The 14,429-nt window shown below is 32.9% G+C and overlaps 1 protein-coding gene across 2 annotated transcripts in view; it reads left to right on the top strand.

The window, feature by feature from the left end:
- LOC145321593 (2,4-dienoyl-CoA reductase [(3E)-enoyl-CoA-producing], mitochondrial-like) overlaps positions 1-14,429 on the top strand; it is a 24,741-nt gene extending 10,312 nt beyond the window's left edge. The window contains exons 5-13 of one of the 2 annotated variants that reach the window (XM_080163033.1): positions 1,614-1,703; positions 2,438-2,531; positions 3,319-3,343; positions 3,659-3,759; positions 4,557-4,637; positions 5,342-5,384; positions 12,967-13,043; positions 13,766-13,884; positions 14,300-14,429. In XM_080163033.1, coding sequence (XP_080019159.1) covers positions 1,614-1,703; positions 2,438-2,531; positions 3,319-3,343; positions 3,659-3,759; positions 4,557-4,637; positions 5,342-5,384; positions 12,967-13,043; positions 13,766-13,884; positions 14,300-14,416 — 747 coding nt within the window. In that variant the 3' untranslated portion in view covers positions 14,417-14,429. Of the gene's footprint in view, positions 1-1,613; positions 1,704-2,437; positions 2,532-3,318; positions 3,344-3,633; positions 3,760-4,556; positions 4,638-5,341; positions 5,385-12,966; positions 13,044-13,765; positions 13,885-14,299 lie in introns of both variants that reach the window. The other variant, XM_080163034.1, reaches the window with a different exon arrangement.

Raw genomic sequence — 14,429 nt, 5'->3', positions numbered from 1 at the left:
CAATTTTTGAGGTCAATTTTTAATCAATTTTCATGTTTTTTGGGCTAAATCTATAGTTCAATGTGAGCTTTTTTAGGATCAGGCCTAAAAAGTAATAAAATACGTTTTTTTCTTATATTAATTTTAATTTTTTTAAAAAAAAAATTTCGAAAAAAATAATCGAAAATTCGCGTCTTTCAAAAAAATTCATTTTTAACATAGAAGGAATAGTCCGATCATTATGAAACTTTTTGTGGATAATCCCTATAACCTATACTAATTATGATTATTTATGTTCGACTGGCCGTTTGGCCGTTTTTCATCGATTTTTTTTAGGTTGAAAAAAATTACCGATATTTCCCCCGGTGGTGGGGAATTTTCGGTAACTTTTTTGCAGTCATTTTCGGCAAACTTCTAAAAGTCCTAGGATAACGTCCTTTTAGGGCCTGATAGTCCTTTCCATAAGCTTTCTACCGGTCTTGGTTTTATTTGAAAATATTAATATTTACCCCATTTTTTTTCAAAAAAACCGAGAAAAAAAAACGAAATTTCCCCCCCCCCTTACCCTACTCAAATATTTTTCTTTTCCTCGTTCTATGTTCAGCTACTCTATAGCTTTAAATTCCCTATAATTTAATAGGTAGTTAAAGAATTGGAGGTGGGGGGTGGGGCAGGGTATATAAAAAACAACTAGGAATAGAATAGACGCGTTCAATATTGTTTTGTGCTTCAGGAAAGGAGAATCAACAATTTTGAATGACTATTATTCAACGCATAGCTGCAAAGTAAATAACAAAGTAGATTTACAAAGCTTAATTTCGTCTTTGTTGAACTTTTCCCCCTTTTTATTTTTAAATGTTCCTTGGCTGGTTTGTTAGCCATCTTTGCTAATATTGGTTGTTTAAAAATATAATTTTTTTTTTTATAAAATCTCCGAATATCTCCATACTTGCTACGGCGCCGCAATGCAAAGCAAAATATAATGAAATATATTGTATAAATCCCCCACTCCAGTTTTCGGGGAACTTAACAATATTTGCACCTAATTTGTTAAAATATGGCTTCTTAGGAAATCATTAAAAATCTTGAAGATATAATTTTGTCAAATATTTGTATAGGAAAAAGATTAAGTTTCTATTTTTTCCGACATATTTAGGCAAAATTAATTTTTGGTTATTTCCCTCATATTGTATGTGGACCACAAATTAAGGGTAGGGTTCAAGTTCCCGCATAATAAGCTTTCTAATAAATTTTCGTTGGTCAAGTGCATTATTTTTTTTGTCACATTGTACAAAACAAATAAATATACCTTCTTTATTGAATAACCGAAGTGTTTAAAGTGAGAAAAACCCATGTTCTAATACTTAGTTTCAATGCCAGAGAGGGAGATATATTGGGCTGTGTATTATACTAGTCCCCAAAGTTTTATATGGTTTAAGTTTTATTCGTTAGCTCAACATTTTCTGGAACTTCTATTGGATTTGATTGCTTGGTTCGATAAGTTCAGTTTCAACCACTAATTGTAATCTACAGAAGGGGTAATTCGTGTATCATCATTGGGGAATTTGATATACATCAATTTATCGCCATTGTCTTATCCCTTTAGATCCCAGGATAATCCATATTTGTTTTAGGTTGCCATTGCTGCCCGCCGTCAAGAGGTGCTGGACAAAGCCGCCGCAGAAATCACGGCACAGACTGGAAACGTTGTTCTTCCCTGCTCAGTAAGTTTTAAAATTGAAAAGTTGGGTATAGTCCTTTTCGTGGCAACGCTCCTAAAGGGGCGTTTCTTCGTATTTTTACAGTAGCTTTTCTCCTATTTCTCGCCCCTGCGTGGCAATCACCTAACCTAAAATAACCTATCAAAAGCTATTTTGAAAATATGACGAATCGCCCCTTAAGGGGCGTCGCCACGAAAGGGACTATACCCGAAAAGTATTATGCAAGAAGGGAGGAGACACTGGACTGTAAATAATACTGTGACCCGAAAAGATCCAAGCATGTTTTCTCATTTTTTGACCGTATTTTATGAAGTATTGATTGGTTGGTTTAATCTTACAAGTGTCTAATCCTTTTCACCATTAGTTTCAATCTTCAGAAGGGATAATTTTGTTTATCATTGAGGATTACATAAATTTACATTGTCTTGTCCTTTAAGATCCCTATGACTCTCAAAATATAAATATAGTTATTTATCGCATTATTTTATAGACAGCTTTCCGCGGATATTAAAATTAATAAAAGTTTTGTTAGCTCCGATGGGCCAAATACCCAGGCTAACAAAATTGGTATTAATTTTACCATTTTTATTTTAATATTTGTGGAAAATTGTCTGTATTTCGATGCTATACATGATTCTTCAGTATGACTCTAATCAAGTGGATATTAATCTGTTTCGAAGCCATACTGGAAAATGTTTAAAGTCTAGATTAGTTTTTAATATACATATTTTCTTTAGCTTGATATTCGCAACCCAGCTGCTATCAAAGAAGTTGTTGACAAGATAGAAGCTGAACTTGGACTTCCAAATGTTGTTATTCACAATGCTGCCGGTAAATACACTTTGATTCCAGGGAGGGAGGGACATTAGGCTGTTTATTTTACTTGTCCCCAAAGTTTTACAATAACGTTACAATAAGCGAACCATATATCTATACTTAGGTTCTGTATTATCGTACGCAACGTTTTTTTCGTTAATTTAGGCATGTTAGAATTGTCCTATCCATTTCAAACTTTGAATGATAATTCCTGTAATAGTAAAGTACAATTTAGAAAGTGTAACAACTCTGTAACCAGAAAGTCCATTCAAGACTTGCTTTTTTATGATATAAGTATGTCCTAAAACAGAATCTTGTATCTACTCAATTTTGCAGCAAATTTTATATACAATTTTGTGTATATCTTTAAATCAATGCTATGCTTATTAATTAATAAATACTCTACAAATGTTCTTGTTCGTCTGCTGAACAGTTTGATTTCAGAGCTCTGCTTTTATGGATGTTGTCATCCTTGTCACGGTAAATATATAATAAATCACAGCAAATGCCTAAGATTTTACAAATACTAATTCTTGTTGATATATATCAGGTAACTTTATCTCTCCGACAGAGAGGCTGTCCGCCAATACTAATTCTTGTTAATATATTATAGGTAACTTTATCTCTCCGACAGAGAGGCTGTCCGCCAATACTAATTCTTGTTAATATATTATAGGTAACTTTATCTCTCCGACAGAGAGGCTGTCCGCCAATACTAATTCTTGTTAATATATTATAGGTAACTTTATCTCTCCGACAGAGAGGCTGTCCGCCAATACTAATTCTTGTTAATATATTATAGGTAACTTTATCTCTCCGACAGAGAGGTTGTCCGCCAATACTAATTCTTGTTAATATATTATAGGTAACTTTATCTCTCCGACAGAGAGGCTGTCCGCCAATACTAATTCTTGTTAATATATTATAGGTAACTTTATATCTCCGACAGAGAGGCTGTCCGCCAATACTAATTCTTGTTAATATATTATAGGTAACTTTATATCTCCGACAGAGAGGCTGTCCGCCAATACTAATTCTTGTTAATATATTATAGGTAACTTTATCTCTCCGACAGAGAGGCTGTCCGCCAATACTAATTCTTGTTAATATATTATAGGTAACTTTATATCTCCGACAGAGAGGCTGTCCGCCAATGCTTTCCAGACCATTATTGATATTGTGCTCAAGGGAACAGCTTTTCTCACCCTGGACGTGGGAAAGAGGATGATCAAACAAGAGAAAGGTACAACAGGGTAATTTCCCTTAAAGTGCCTTGTCGAACATAGAAACACCCCTCTCCCCCTTAAATTTCTATAGGTCAGGTTGGATTATATTGGGCTCCGCAGGGCAGGGGTGAATATTCTGCACAAGATTAATTTTTTTCCCTTGCTGCAAAAATTTGTATTTTTTCCCCTCCTAAAATGGAAAAATATTTTCAAAACTCTTTATTTTATTCATATTATCCCCCCTCCCACATATTCTTTTAGTTTTTTTCACCAGAGGGGAGAAAAATGGAAAAAAATGCTTTCAGTTCTCTTAATTTTTACATTTTTCCCCCCTAACCACAAATTTTTTATTGGCCATTTCTTTTGGGATCATTGTTATAAACCGTTCCTGGACCTAAAAGAAGCTACACTGTAAAGGTGAACCATATGGGTTCATCGGTTAGCGAGATCTTTCGGTACTCACACACTCATTGACAGAGAGACAGACACAGATCCTGTTACTTTTTTTATTTACTAGCGGCTACTCCCCCTAGAAGCCTCTAGGGGCACTTAAGGTAGGAGGGGGAAAACTCGACCTCATCAAATTTTAAATTGGAGTTTTAAAAGAGTCAAAAAATATTATTTTGGGGGGAGGGGGTGAAGACACCCTCCCCAAAAATAGTTTAAAACCTTCCCAGGACCTAAAAGAAGCTTCACTGTAAAGGAGAACAATATCGGTTCAGCGGTTAGCGAGATCCTTCGGGACAGACAAAAAACGCTTACTACTTTATATATTTTATTTATAAGGTTAATCATTTTTTTTTCTTTTAAAAAGGTGGAGTTTTCCTTGCTATCACAACACATTACACAAACGAGGGCTCTGGGTTTGTGGTTCCATCTGCCTGCGCTAAATCAGGTAAAACTTTAAGGTTTGATTGATTGATTAGCCATAGTTTCTCAGGGTTTAGACCTAAGTAGTCATGGAGTAGGCTGAGACACTTTTGAATAGCCAATCTAGGGCTATCAAGCTCCACGTTCAAGCACATTATGACTTGACCCGCTATCTCATGAGAGCTACTCATTATTACCTCACACTCGCCCAGTATGGCAGGTGTGCTAAATTAAGTCACCGTAATGAATGACGCTTTCCGAAGGGGAGCCTGGGATAATGGAGGTAATGATATTATGTACGTGACTATTAGTATTGAGTATCCAAACTTACTCAATAATCCCCTTCTTACACAACCAGGGGAAGTTGCGTGATTATTATTGCGAATGAGAAATTTGAGTCAACACATGCAGAATTGAACTTGAACTCGAACTCTCACCACTTTCAAGTAGTTATGTTGTCTGCTGCCAGGTATAGGACATTGGACTTTTTATAATACTTACTTGTACCCAAAGAATTATAATAACCTTTGGCTTAACAACTTTGGGTACTTTTATTGAATCTGAATTGGTTGGTTCATTGCTTTGAGTGTCCAAACGTTTCAACCATTAAATATAATCTACAGAAGGGATAATTTTGTGTATCATTATTGGGGATGTACAACATTTTATCGGCCATTGTCTTATCTCTTTAGATTTCACACTTTTACATACCTAACACTATAATTTCAGGTGTTGAGACAATGTGTAAGTCACTTGGTGTAGAGTGGGGCAGGTATGTAAAAAAATGACCATAGGATGTATGAACATACCATCTGTGTCTGTTTGTCTGTATCGAAGGATCTCGCTAACCGCCTAACCTTTAAAATGTAGCTTTTCAAAGTTCCTGGGAAGGTTTTTATAATTATATTGGGAGGGTACTACCACCCTACTAGTCCCTTAAAAAAATTCGCCCCCCCCCCCTAAAAAAATATAAAAATTGGGGGAATTCAACCTCCAATCACCTCAAGTTCCCCCAGAGACCTATAATGTGTACTGTAGCTGCTAGTAAGTAAAATAAATGAAATATTTTTGCTTCCTTAATCCTTATAATAAAGTAAAAGGATCTTTGTCTGTGTTTGTTTGTTTGTACAGAAGGATATCGGTAACCGCTGAACCGATCGGGTTCTCCTTAACAGGGTAGCTTCTCATAGGTCCCGTGAAGGTTTATAACTATTTGTGGGGAGCGTACCACCACCCTGCCAAGAAAAATCGCTCATAGAAAAAAAATTACTCCACCCCTCCAATTTTTTTTTTTTTGATTTTTTCTAACTAAAATTTAAAATGGTGGAGGGAGATCCTACCCCCTCAAAAAAAATTGTAAGATAATAAATTGGATTATCAAATTCGACTCTCCCCTCCTCAAGTGCCCCTAGAAGCATCTAGGGGCGTAGCCGCTAGTATTATTTTAAAGAAAGAGGACTAATCTATAATTCAAAGTAGAATGATGTCTGTCCGTCTGTCCCTTAAGATCTCGGTAACCACTGAACCGATCGGATTCTACTCTTCAGGGAATATACATACTGGTCCTGTGGTGGTTTTAGGCTATTTTTTTGTGGGGTAGGGCAACCCCCCCCCCAAAAAAAAAAAATCCACCCGTCATTTTTAAAAAAATATTTAAATATTGGAGGAGTGGAGGATCTCCAGGTAATAAAAGATGTAATTGTACCTCTTGGGGCAGAGCTCTAGAGGCTAGGGGAGAAACCTAGTATATTAAAAAGGAAAGAAAAAAATCTTGAATCCCTTATATTATAGATTAATTTAATTATATTTACCTTTCCTCCAGCCTACATTCAGAGATTTTTTTCCAATTTAGATAAATAAAATATTCAACAAATTCTATGTTAATGCATATTTATATAATCGTATAGATCGTTATGGTGCATTATTTGCCAAATGTACCACTTTTCTGCACTACCTCTCCGATTTTGTTAATACTCTATATTTTGGTCCGTTGGGTCATTCAAGGATGCTGGATGGCCAAAAAAAAGTTTCAGAGTCCCTGGATGTCTAGATATCTAGCTATCTATGAAGGTAGGTAACAAAAATGTAAAAAACATCCATTTTTTCACAATTTTAAAAATTAATTTTTTCATCAATCTTACATCCAATCTATACATTTTATACACCAAAATGATCGTTTATTCATGTAAAAAGCGCACATAATGCTATTTTGGCCAAAACTCTAATTTTATAGTGTGTCCAACAAAAAGTGTATTTTGGATATCTAGCGTAATACCCAAAATACCTGTCCGAAAAAAATCATTTTTTTTGGCTTAAATTTTGTGTTTTATCTGTTTGCATATGTAGTATATAACGGTTCGGACCACCTGGGACTATAAGGTTGTCAAATATCACTTTGGGACACCCTGTAAATGTGATTTTTGTGTCTGTAGAGCTAAAACTTGGTCCAAATTGGCTATTTTTTTCAAATTACTCTAATATGTGTCTTAGTATGTTTGGCCATAGTGTTTTCTGACCAGATCAATAATTTCATATTTTTTGGACACCCTGTATTTTCAAAAAAGAAAAAAAAAATTTTTGTTTTTTTTTAAATTTTTTTTCTATTTTTAAGTTACTTAAAACTGTCATATAGATACAGATTTTGACTAATAACAATAATATTTGCCTATTTTACAATTTTTTACACTTTTGGGACACCCTGTGCATGTTTTTGAAAAATGATGGTTTTTGCCCATTTTTGAGGGGAAGGAGTCGTTTTAGGGCCATAGACTATTTCTTCATTTTTGTAGAACTTTTCAAGACACATCATATGTTATTTATGCAGAAACCGCAAAAACCGAACCGTTTTGCCGTTATTCAGCGCCAAAGGCGGAATTTTTTACGTTTTTGCCGTTCCGGAGGTTGTAATGGGCATTTGTGGTAAGAAAACGTTGATTTATCAAGATAACTCTTAAATACTTTTATTTAGGTAATTTAATTTACTAAATTTCATATTAAGTAAAATTTTTTGTGCAGCTAACTGTTTTTCATCGAGATGGATTTCAATTGTTAAAACAAGAAAATGAAGTGAATATAACATAAATAATTGCTATAACATAAGTGATAAAAGAAACATAAATCATGTGCATTTGAAATTCCTTTTGACAAAAATCGGTTGGATATACAAAAAAATTTACTTCACATGAAATTTAGTAAATTAAAATGCCTAAATAAAAGTATTTCACAGTTATCTTGATAAATCAACGTCTTCTTACCACAAATGCCCATTAGAACCTCGGGAACGGCAAAAAACGTAAAAAATTCTGTTTTGGCGCTGAATAACGGCAAAACGGTTCGGTTTTTGCGGTTTTTGCATAAATAACAAATGATGTGTCTTGAAAAGTTCTACATAAATGAAGAAATAGTCTATGGCCCTAAAACGACTCCTTCCCCCCCAAAATGGGCAAAAACCATCATTTTTCAAAAACATGCACAGGGTGTCCCAAAAGTGTAAAAAATTGTAAAATAGGCAAATATTATTGTTATTAGTCAAAATCTGTATCTATATGACAGTTTTAAGTAACTTAAAAATAGAAAAAAAATTTAAAAAAAAACAAAAAAAAATTTTCTCTTTTTTTGAAAATACAGGGTGTCCAAAAAATATGAAAATATTGATCTGGTCAGAAAACACTATGGCCAAACATACTAAGACACATATTAGAGTAATTTGAAAAAAATAGCCAATTTGGACCAAGTTTTAGCTCTACAGACGCAAAAATCACATTTACAGGGTGTCCCAAAGTGAAATTTGACAACCTTATAGTCCCGGGTGGTCCGAACCGTTATATACCACATATGCACACAGATAAAACACAGGATTTAAGCCAAAAAAATGATTTTTTTCGGACAGGTATTTTGGGTATTACGCTAGATATCCAAAATACACTTTTTGTTGGACACCCTATAAAATTAGAGTTTTGGCCAAAATAGCATAATGTGCGCTTTTTACATGAATAAACGATCATTTTGGTGTATAAAATGTATAGATTGGATGTAAGATTGATGAAAAAATTAATTTTTAAAATTGTGAAAAAATGGGTGTTTTTTACATTTTTGTTACCTACCTTCATAGATAGCTAGATATCTAGACATCCAGGGACTCTGAAACTTTTTTTTGGCCATCCAGCATCCTTGAATGACCCAACGGACCAAAATATAGAGTATTAACAAAATCGGAGAGGTAGTGCAGAAAAGTGGTACATTTGGCAAATAATGCACCTTATATAATTACAATTAGAGCAAAATTTAAATATTTTTTAGTTTTAATTGTTTATTTTAATGATCAAATATTTTCAAATTTGTTTATTTAAATATTGTCTAAATATTAATTTTACGTCAATTCTTTAAATTCCTCTAATCATTAGTACGTACTAAACACAATGGCATAGACTCAAAATAAAGTATTACCAAACTTTACCAATAAACTGTAAAGAGATATGATAAATATACAACCAAAATAACAAGTTAATGTTGAAATTCAAATCCTTCTCGTTCCTTCTTGAATATAAAATGAATTTGAAAATTTTGAAGATATATTTTAATTTCCTTATCAGGATGATGTTTTTATATGTCGTCTTTATGACAGGTTATTATATTATGAATATATTTCTTAAATTATGTATATAGAAAAATATTGTACGATAATATCAAATTAAATTAAAAATAATTTATTTTTTATGTTTTTTTTGTTCCAAAATCATCCCTGCATTAAAGAAAGAAAAATGTGTGTTTTGTTTTACAAAGCAGACTAAATATATTATGATAATATACAACGTCTCTTTGTGAGTTCATATTTATAATATTGATTTTTATAAATGAATTAATGAAAAAATATTTGTTTGAAATTTGACTAAATATCATATCGTATAATTTACTTAACCCTTTTATTTAACAACCTTTGTATTTAGGTCCTTTGCCTTTTTTTTTATCTTTAAAGTTAGAAAAACAATTTTTTCAGAAGATGTTTATCTTTATTATTATTTTATATTAGAAATCTCAAAATTTATTAGTGAAACCATGAAGTATTTTGAATTTGGGCTGTGGTAAAAATCTTGATAGTGGACATAAAAATGCACATGAAGCTCTCTAAATTTTTTTTGGGATTATTTTTTTTGGGGGGGGATATTCACCCCCCAATTAAAAAAAACTGTTTGGGGGGGTAAATTTTATATGGGGGGGGGGGAATAATCACCCCTTTACCCCCTCCCCTTGGACGTCCTTGTAGTTGTTACAAAATGGGTGAAATTGCACCACAGTTCTGATCCCACAATGTAAAAATTTCAAGTTAGTTTGAAACAGCATTTTGACACTCCGAGTATCATTTTACCCACAAACCTGTCGCATAACTCTTTTTTTTTTAATTTGAATCCCAAAATAAAGCTTGAACATCTTTGATTTTTTTATCCTTATATAAAAGTATCATGATAACTATTTATCTATTTGTCTCAAAGAATCTCGCTAACTGCTAGACAGATATGGTTTTTCTTTATATTAAAGCTTTTTATATGTCCTGGCAATGTTTATAACTATTTTGGGAAGGGTGCCTCCACCATATAAAAATTGCTCCTGAACAAAAAATAACCCTCTAAAAATTTTGAAAAACTATCATCTTAAGTATAGTTAAGACTCTCCACTCCCCCCCCCCCTCCCTCCCTATCCCCAACTGCCTCTAGAGACTTTAAGGGTACGTAGCCGATAGTCCTTATATGGAAATAATGAGATGTATGTATATCTGTCTGTAACAAAGGAACTCGCTATCCACTGAACAGATATAGTCCTTGGTTTTTTTTGTAAAACTTAAATTTGAAAATGGAGGGGGTCAAATTCTAGTGCCCCTAATGAGCGCTGGGGGCGTAGCCGCTTGTATGTCAAGCATCATTTTAAAATTAAAAAGAAAAATGTTTCAGATAATAACAACCCAACAAATTATGTCTATAGCAATTTGATCAGCTGATTGGTTTGAATACTAGATGTTTTTTTAAGTAGCGCAGCTACTCTAAATCTAGGGGATAAATCTAATTTTGCTTAGAATTTACTTTCAGGTGTTTTAAACGTTGTAAATTGAAGATTTTATTTTGATAATAAATATTTTACAACAATATCTGCTATAAACTGTGAGTAAGTTTGATAAAATTACGTTTTTTTTTGCAAGCTTTTTGGAAAATACTTCATTATTTTTATAATTCTGACAAAATAGAATTTCTGTTTAAGTAAATAACATAGCCACAAAAAGGTTTAAGTGGTTATTAAAATATTTTATTAACATTCTTGATAATTAAATAGTCGTTAACTATGTTTAATTTGCATTTTAAAAAAGACAAGTAAAATATCCTACTTTAATGCTACTTTTATGAAGTTATCTTAAACCTTTTCCAAAAGTTTATTTTATAAAACTATTTTATTTTCCATTGATTTTATTGATTAGGTATATAGGTTCAAAATATTAAAAGTATTTTTTAAAGGCTATAGATTAATTTTGATTAATTCCGATTTTTAATTTTTTTAATTTTTTCAAATCTGAAAGAATATGCATGTCTTTTCAAAGAATAGATTAAATAAAAAACGAAATTAAACATATTCAGGCTATCAAAAAGCATAAAATATTCTTTTTTACCATTAAATCGCAAATATTTAAAATCATTAGATTTTAAGCTTATTTTGCATGGAAACACATTTTTTCAGTTATTTCTTCTCAACAATGGATCTTAAATGATTATTACTGAAAACTTTTATGAAAATGTTATTAACAAAAACTTCAAATAAAGGAAATAATTGCCGTTTGCGAAAATGTGTGCAAAAAGTTGCCAATATCTCGTTAGAAGGGACTTAATAGAATTTAATTCTAACTGCTTACGACTCAGTGGACTATAAACTATTAGAAAAGTATCACTTTAAGGTGAAATTTTGAGGGTAAACTTTTTTTCTTTTAAAATTCGCAGTGTAAATAAGCTGTACATTACTGATTATGTCAGGGAAGGAGGGGAAATTTGGATTGTTCATTACACTAGTATCCAAAGTTTTATGTTAAAGCTTTCTTATCCGTTAGCTTAACAACCTTGGGGACTTTATTAATTTTTGATTGGTTATTTCATTGAGTTAAGTGTCCAAACGTTTCAACCACTAATTGTAATCTAAAGAAGGGGTAATATTGTGTACATCAATTTATCGTCCATTGTCTGATCCCTTTAAATCCCTGTATTATATAGATTATGTTTTATTATTGTAATGGATCAAATCCAGTAACGTTGTAAGCTTATACCAGGCAGGGGCTGCTATTAAGCCAATTAATTCCATTTGAAATTGCCGAAAATTAAAGATTTTGTTGAAGTAAAGTTAGAGTAAAACTTGTATTTTGGTGTAATTGAAAGGGAAGTGGGTAAGAAGGGGAGCAAAAACGGAATTTTCACTTAGAATTGTTTGTCAGAATCACATTCCCTTTTTTCCTGATACCAGGTATGTGGGGATGGGACAATGGATCTAAAATTCATAATTCTGGCTATCTTGGACTCTGGGTTTTAGAACCTATGCAAATTTTCTTATTTTGGCTAACTTTAAAGATTTTGGGAACCGCTAAAAGATTTGCAATAAGTTTAGACCAAATTTCCCTGGAAAAAGAAAAGTCTTATCTGATACTGGATACCCTTTGTTTAGGGGGCAAATCAGGGTATGCAAAAATCCGGCTTTTTCTAGAAAAGTCCGCGGACTTTAAAAAGTCCGATTTTAACTGGTTAAATATTGGGTAAAAACCAAACAGTATAAAAACATTAGAATTTACAACAAAAAAGACTTATTTTTAGAAAGCAACATTTTTATTTGAAAAAAAATAGAAAGAAGTCTTTTTTGTTGTAAATTCTAATATTTTTATACTGTGTGTGCAGGCGTTTTAAGAAAAAAATAAGAAGTTTCTTCAGAAAAAGTAGTAATTTAGGACCTTTGGAGGCAAAAACATCATTTTTTTCTAGGTGGACTTTTGTTATGGATTTTTGTTGATGGTTAACACCGAAAAAAACCATGTGGTTTAATCTGCCCTGGACTTTTCCTGCCAACCCTGGGGCAAATGACAATCACACCCCCTTGAATCTTTACTGGATTTGCTTAACCATAAACTAATTAAAAATCCTATTTTACCCAGGAATAATAAAGGCATAGCCATCAAGCAAAATAAATCTTTGAGATATTATATTTTGGGATAGATAAAAACGTCGTCAATTCTACCATGTGTTGCTCCCAACGACAGTTGAAAATCACATAAAGGTTTCGTGATTTTTTTTTCTTGAATTAATATCGTTTTTGGTATAAGCTGTATTTTTGCCCAGGTATGGAATCCGGTTCAATTGCATAGCACCTGGACCTATCGAAACTGAGGGAGCATTCAGCCGTCTGGATCCTACAGGTAAGATTTGAGTTTGCATTTTTGGTTCGTTCAAATAATCATCATTATAGCACTTTATATGCAGAAAAAGTTAATGAGAAATCCAATAGAGCCGCCTCTGAAAATAATGGCTCCGGCTCCAACCTTAATTCAATAAAAACTCAATAAAATTTTTGTTTATTAGTCTATTTTTGACTTTTGAAGGTTTAAAAGTTCCATTTTTGATAAAAATGGACTTTAAAAACTTAAAAGGGGCATTTCCACGCGACACAACAGAGTTACCAAATTATAATTATTTAAAAAATCTCTATTTTTTTAAGCTAACCCGGAGCCGTTATTCAACGAAATTACGGCTCCGGCTCCGCAAAAATATGGCGGCTCCGACGGCTACGGCTACGCATCTCTTAAAATAATGATAATTAGGTATAAATATCATTTTATTTAAGTGGCTTTATAATTTAATTAAGTTAAGTCTTATCCTATTATATAAAGTAGTAAGCTTTTTTGTCTGTAGCGAACTGCTAAACCGATCAGGCTCTCCATAACAGGGTAGCTTCTCATAGGTCCCGAGAAGGTTTATAACTATTTCTTAAGCGGGTACCACCACCCTCCCAAGAGAAATCACAGTCAAAAAAATTTATGTAGATACTTGAACGCAACATGGACATGTTTTTTAAAAAAAACATACTAGAGGCCTCTAGGGGCGTAGCCGGTAGAAAAATTATATTTTACAATTATTGTAGGCCAGGGAGCTAAACTGATGATGGACAATATTCCCGTCGGAAGAATTGGAGAAATTGAAGAAATTGCAAATCTTGCAACTTTCCTCTGCAGCGATTATTCCAGCTGGATTAATGCAGAGGTGAACATTCAAATAGTTTCGAGTTCAGGTCAGGCAGGGAGGGGACATTGGGCTGTTTCTTTATTGCACTAGTCCCCGAATTTTTATAATAACATTTTCTTATTTGTTGTCTTTACAACTTTGGGGACTTTTTTTGAATTTCGATTGGTTGGTTTATTAAGTTGAGTGTCCGAACGTTTCAACCACTTATTATTATCTACAGAAGGGGTAATTCTGTGTATCATCATTGGGAATGTGGAATCAATTTATCGACCATTGTCTTATCCCTTTAGATCCCTCGGTTGTATCCTATCTATATAAATAAGAACAATATAGTCAATAAAGACAACTACAACATCTTTACATGAATGAGCAAGTACCTACTTTATTCTATTTAATTTAAGTATTTTTTTAAGTACTAGTAATTTGTTTTTAGACTGTTACACTGGACGGTGGTGAATTCAGATCCCTCGCTGGCGAGTTCAACAAGCTGAGAATGATCACCAATGAACAGTGGGACATGATGGAACAGCTTATTAGGAAATTACATTAGAAATATTATTCTA

This window comes from Acartia tonsa, chromosome 6 (genome assembly GCF_053477335.1).
Source record: "Acartia tonsa isolate MP-2025a chromosome 6, ASM5347733v1, whole genome shotgun sequence".
Classification (NCBI taxonomy): Eukaryota; Metazoa; Arthropoda; class Copepoda; order Calanoida; family Acartiidae; genus Acartia; species Acartia tonsa.
This window is presented reverse-complemented; position numbering and strand designations above follow the sequence as displayed.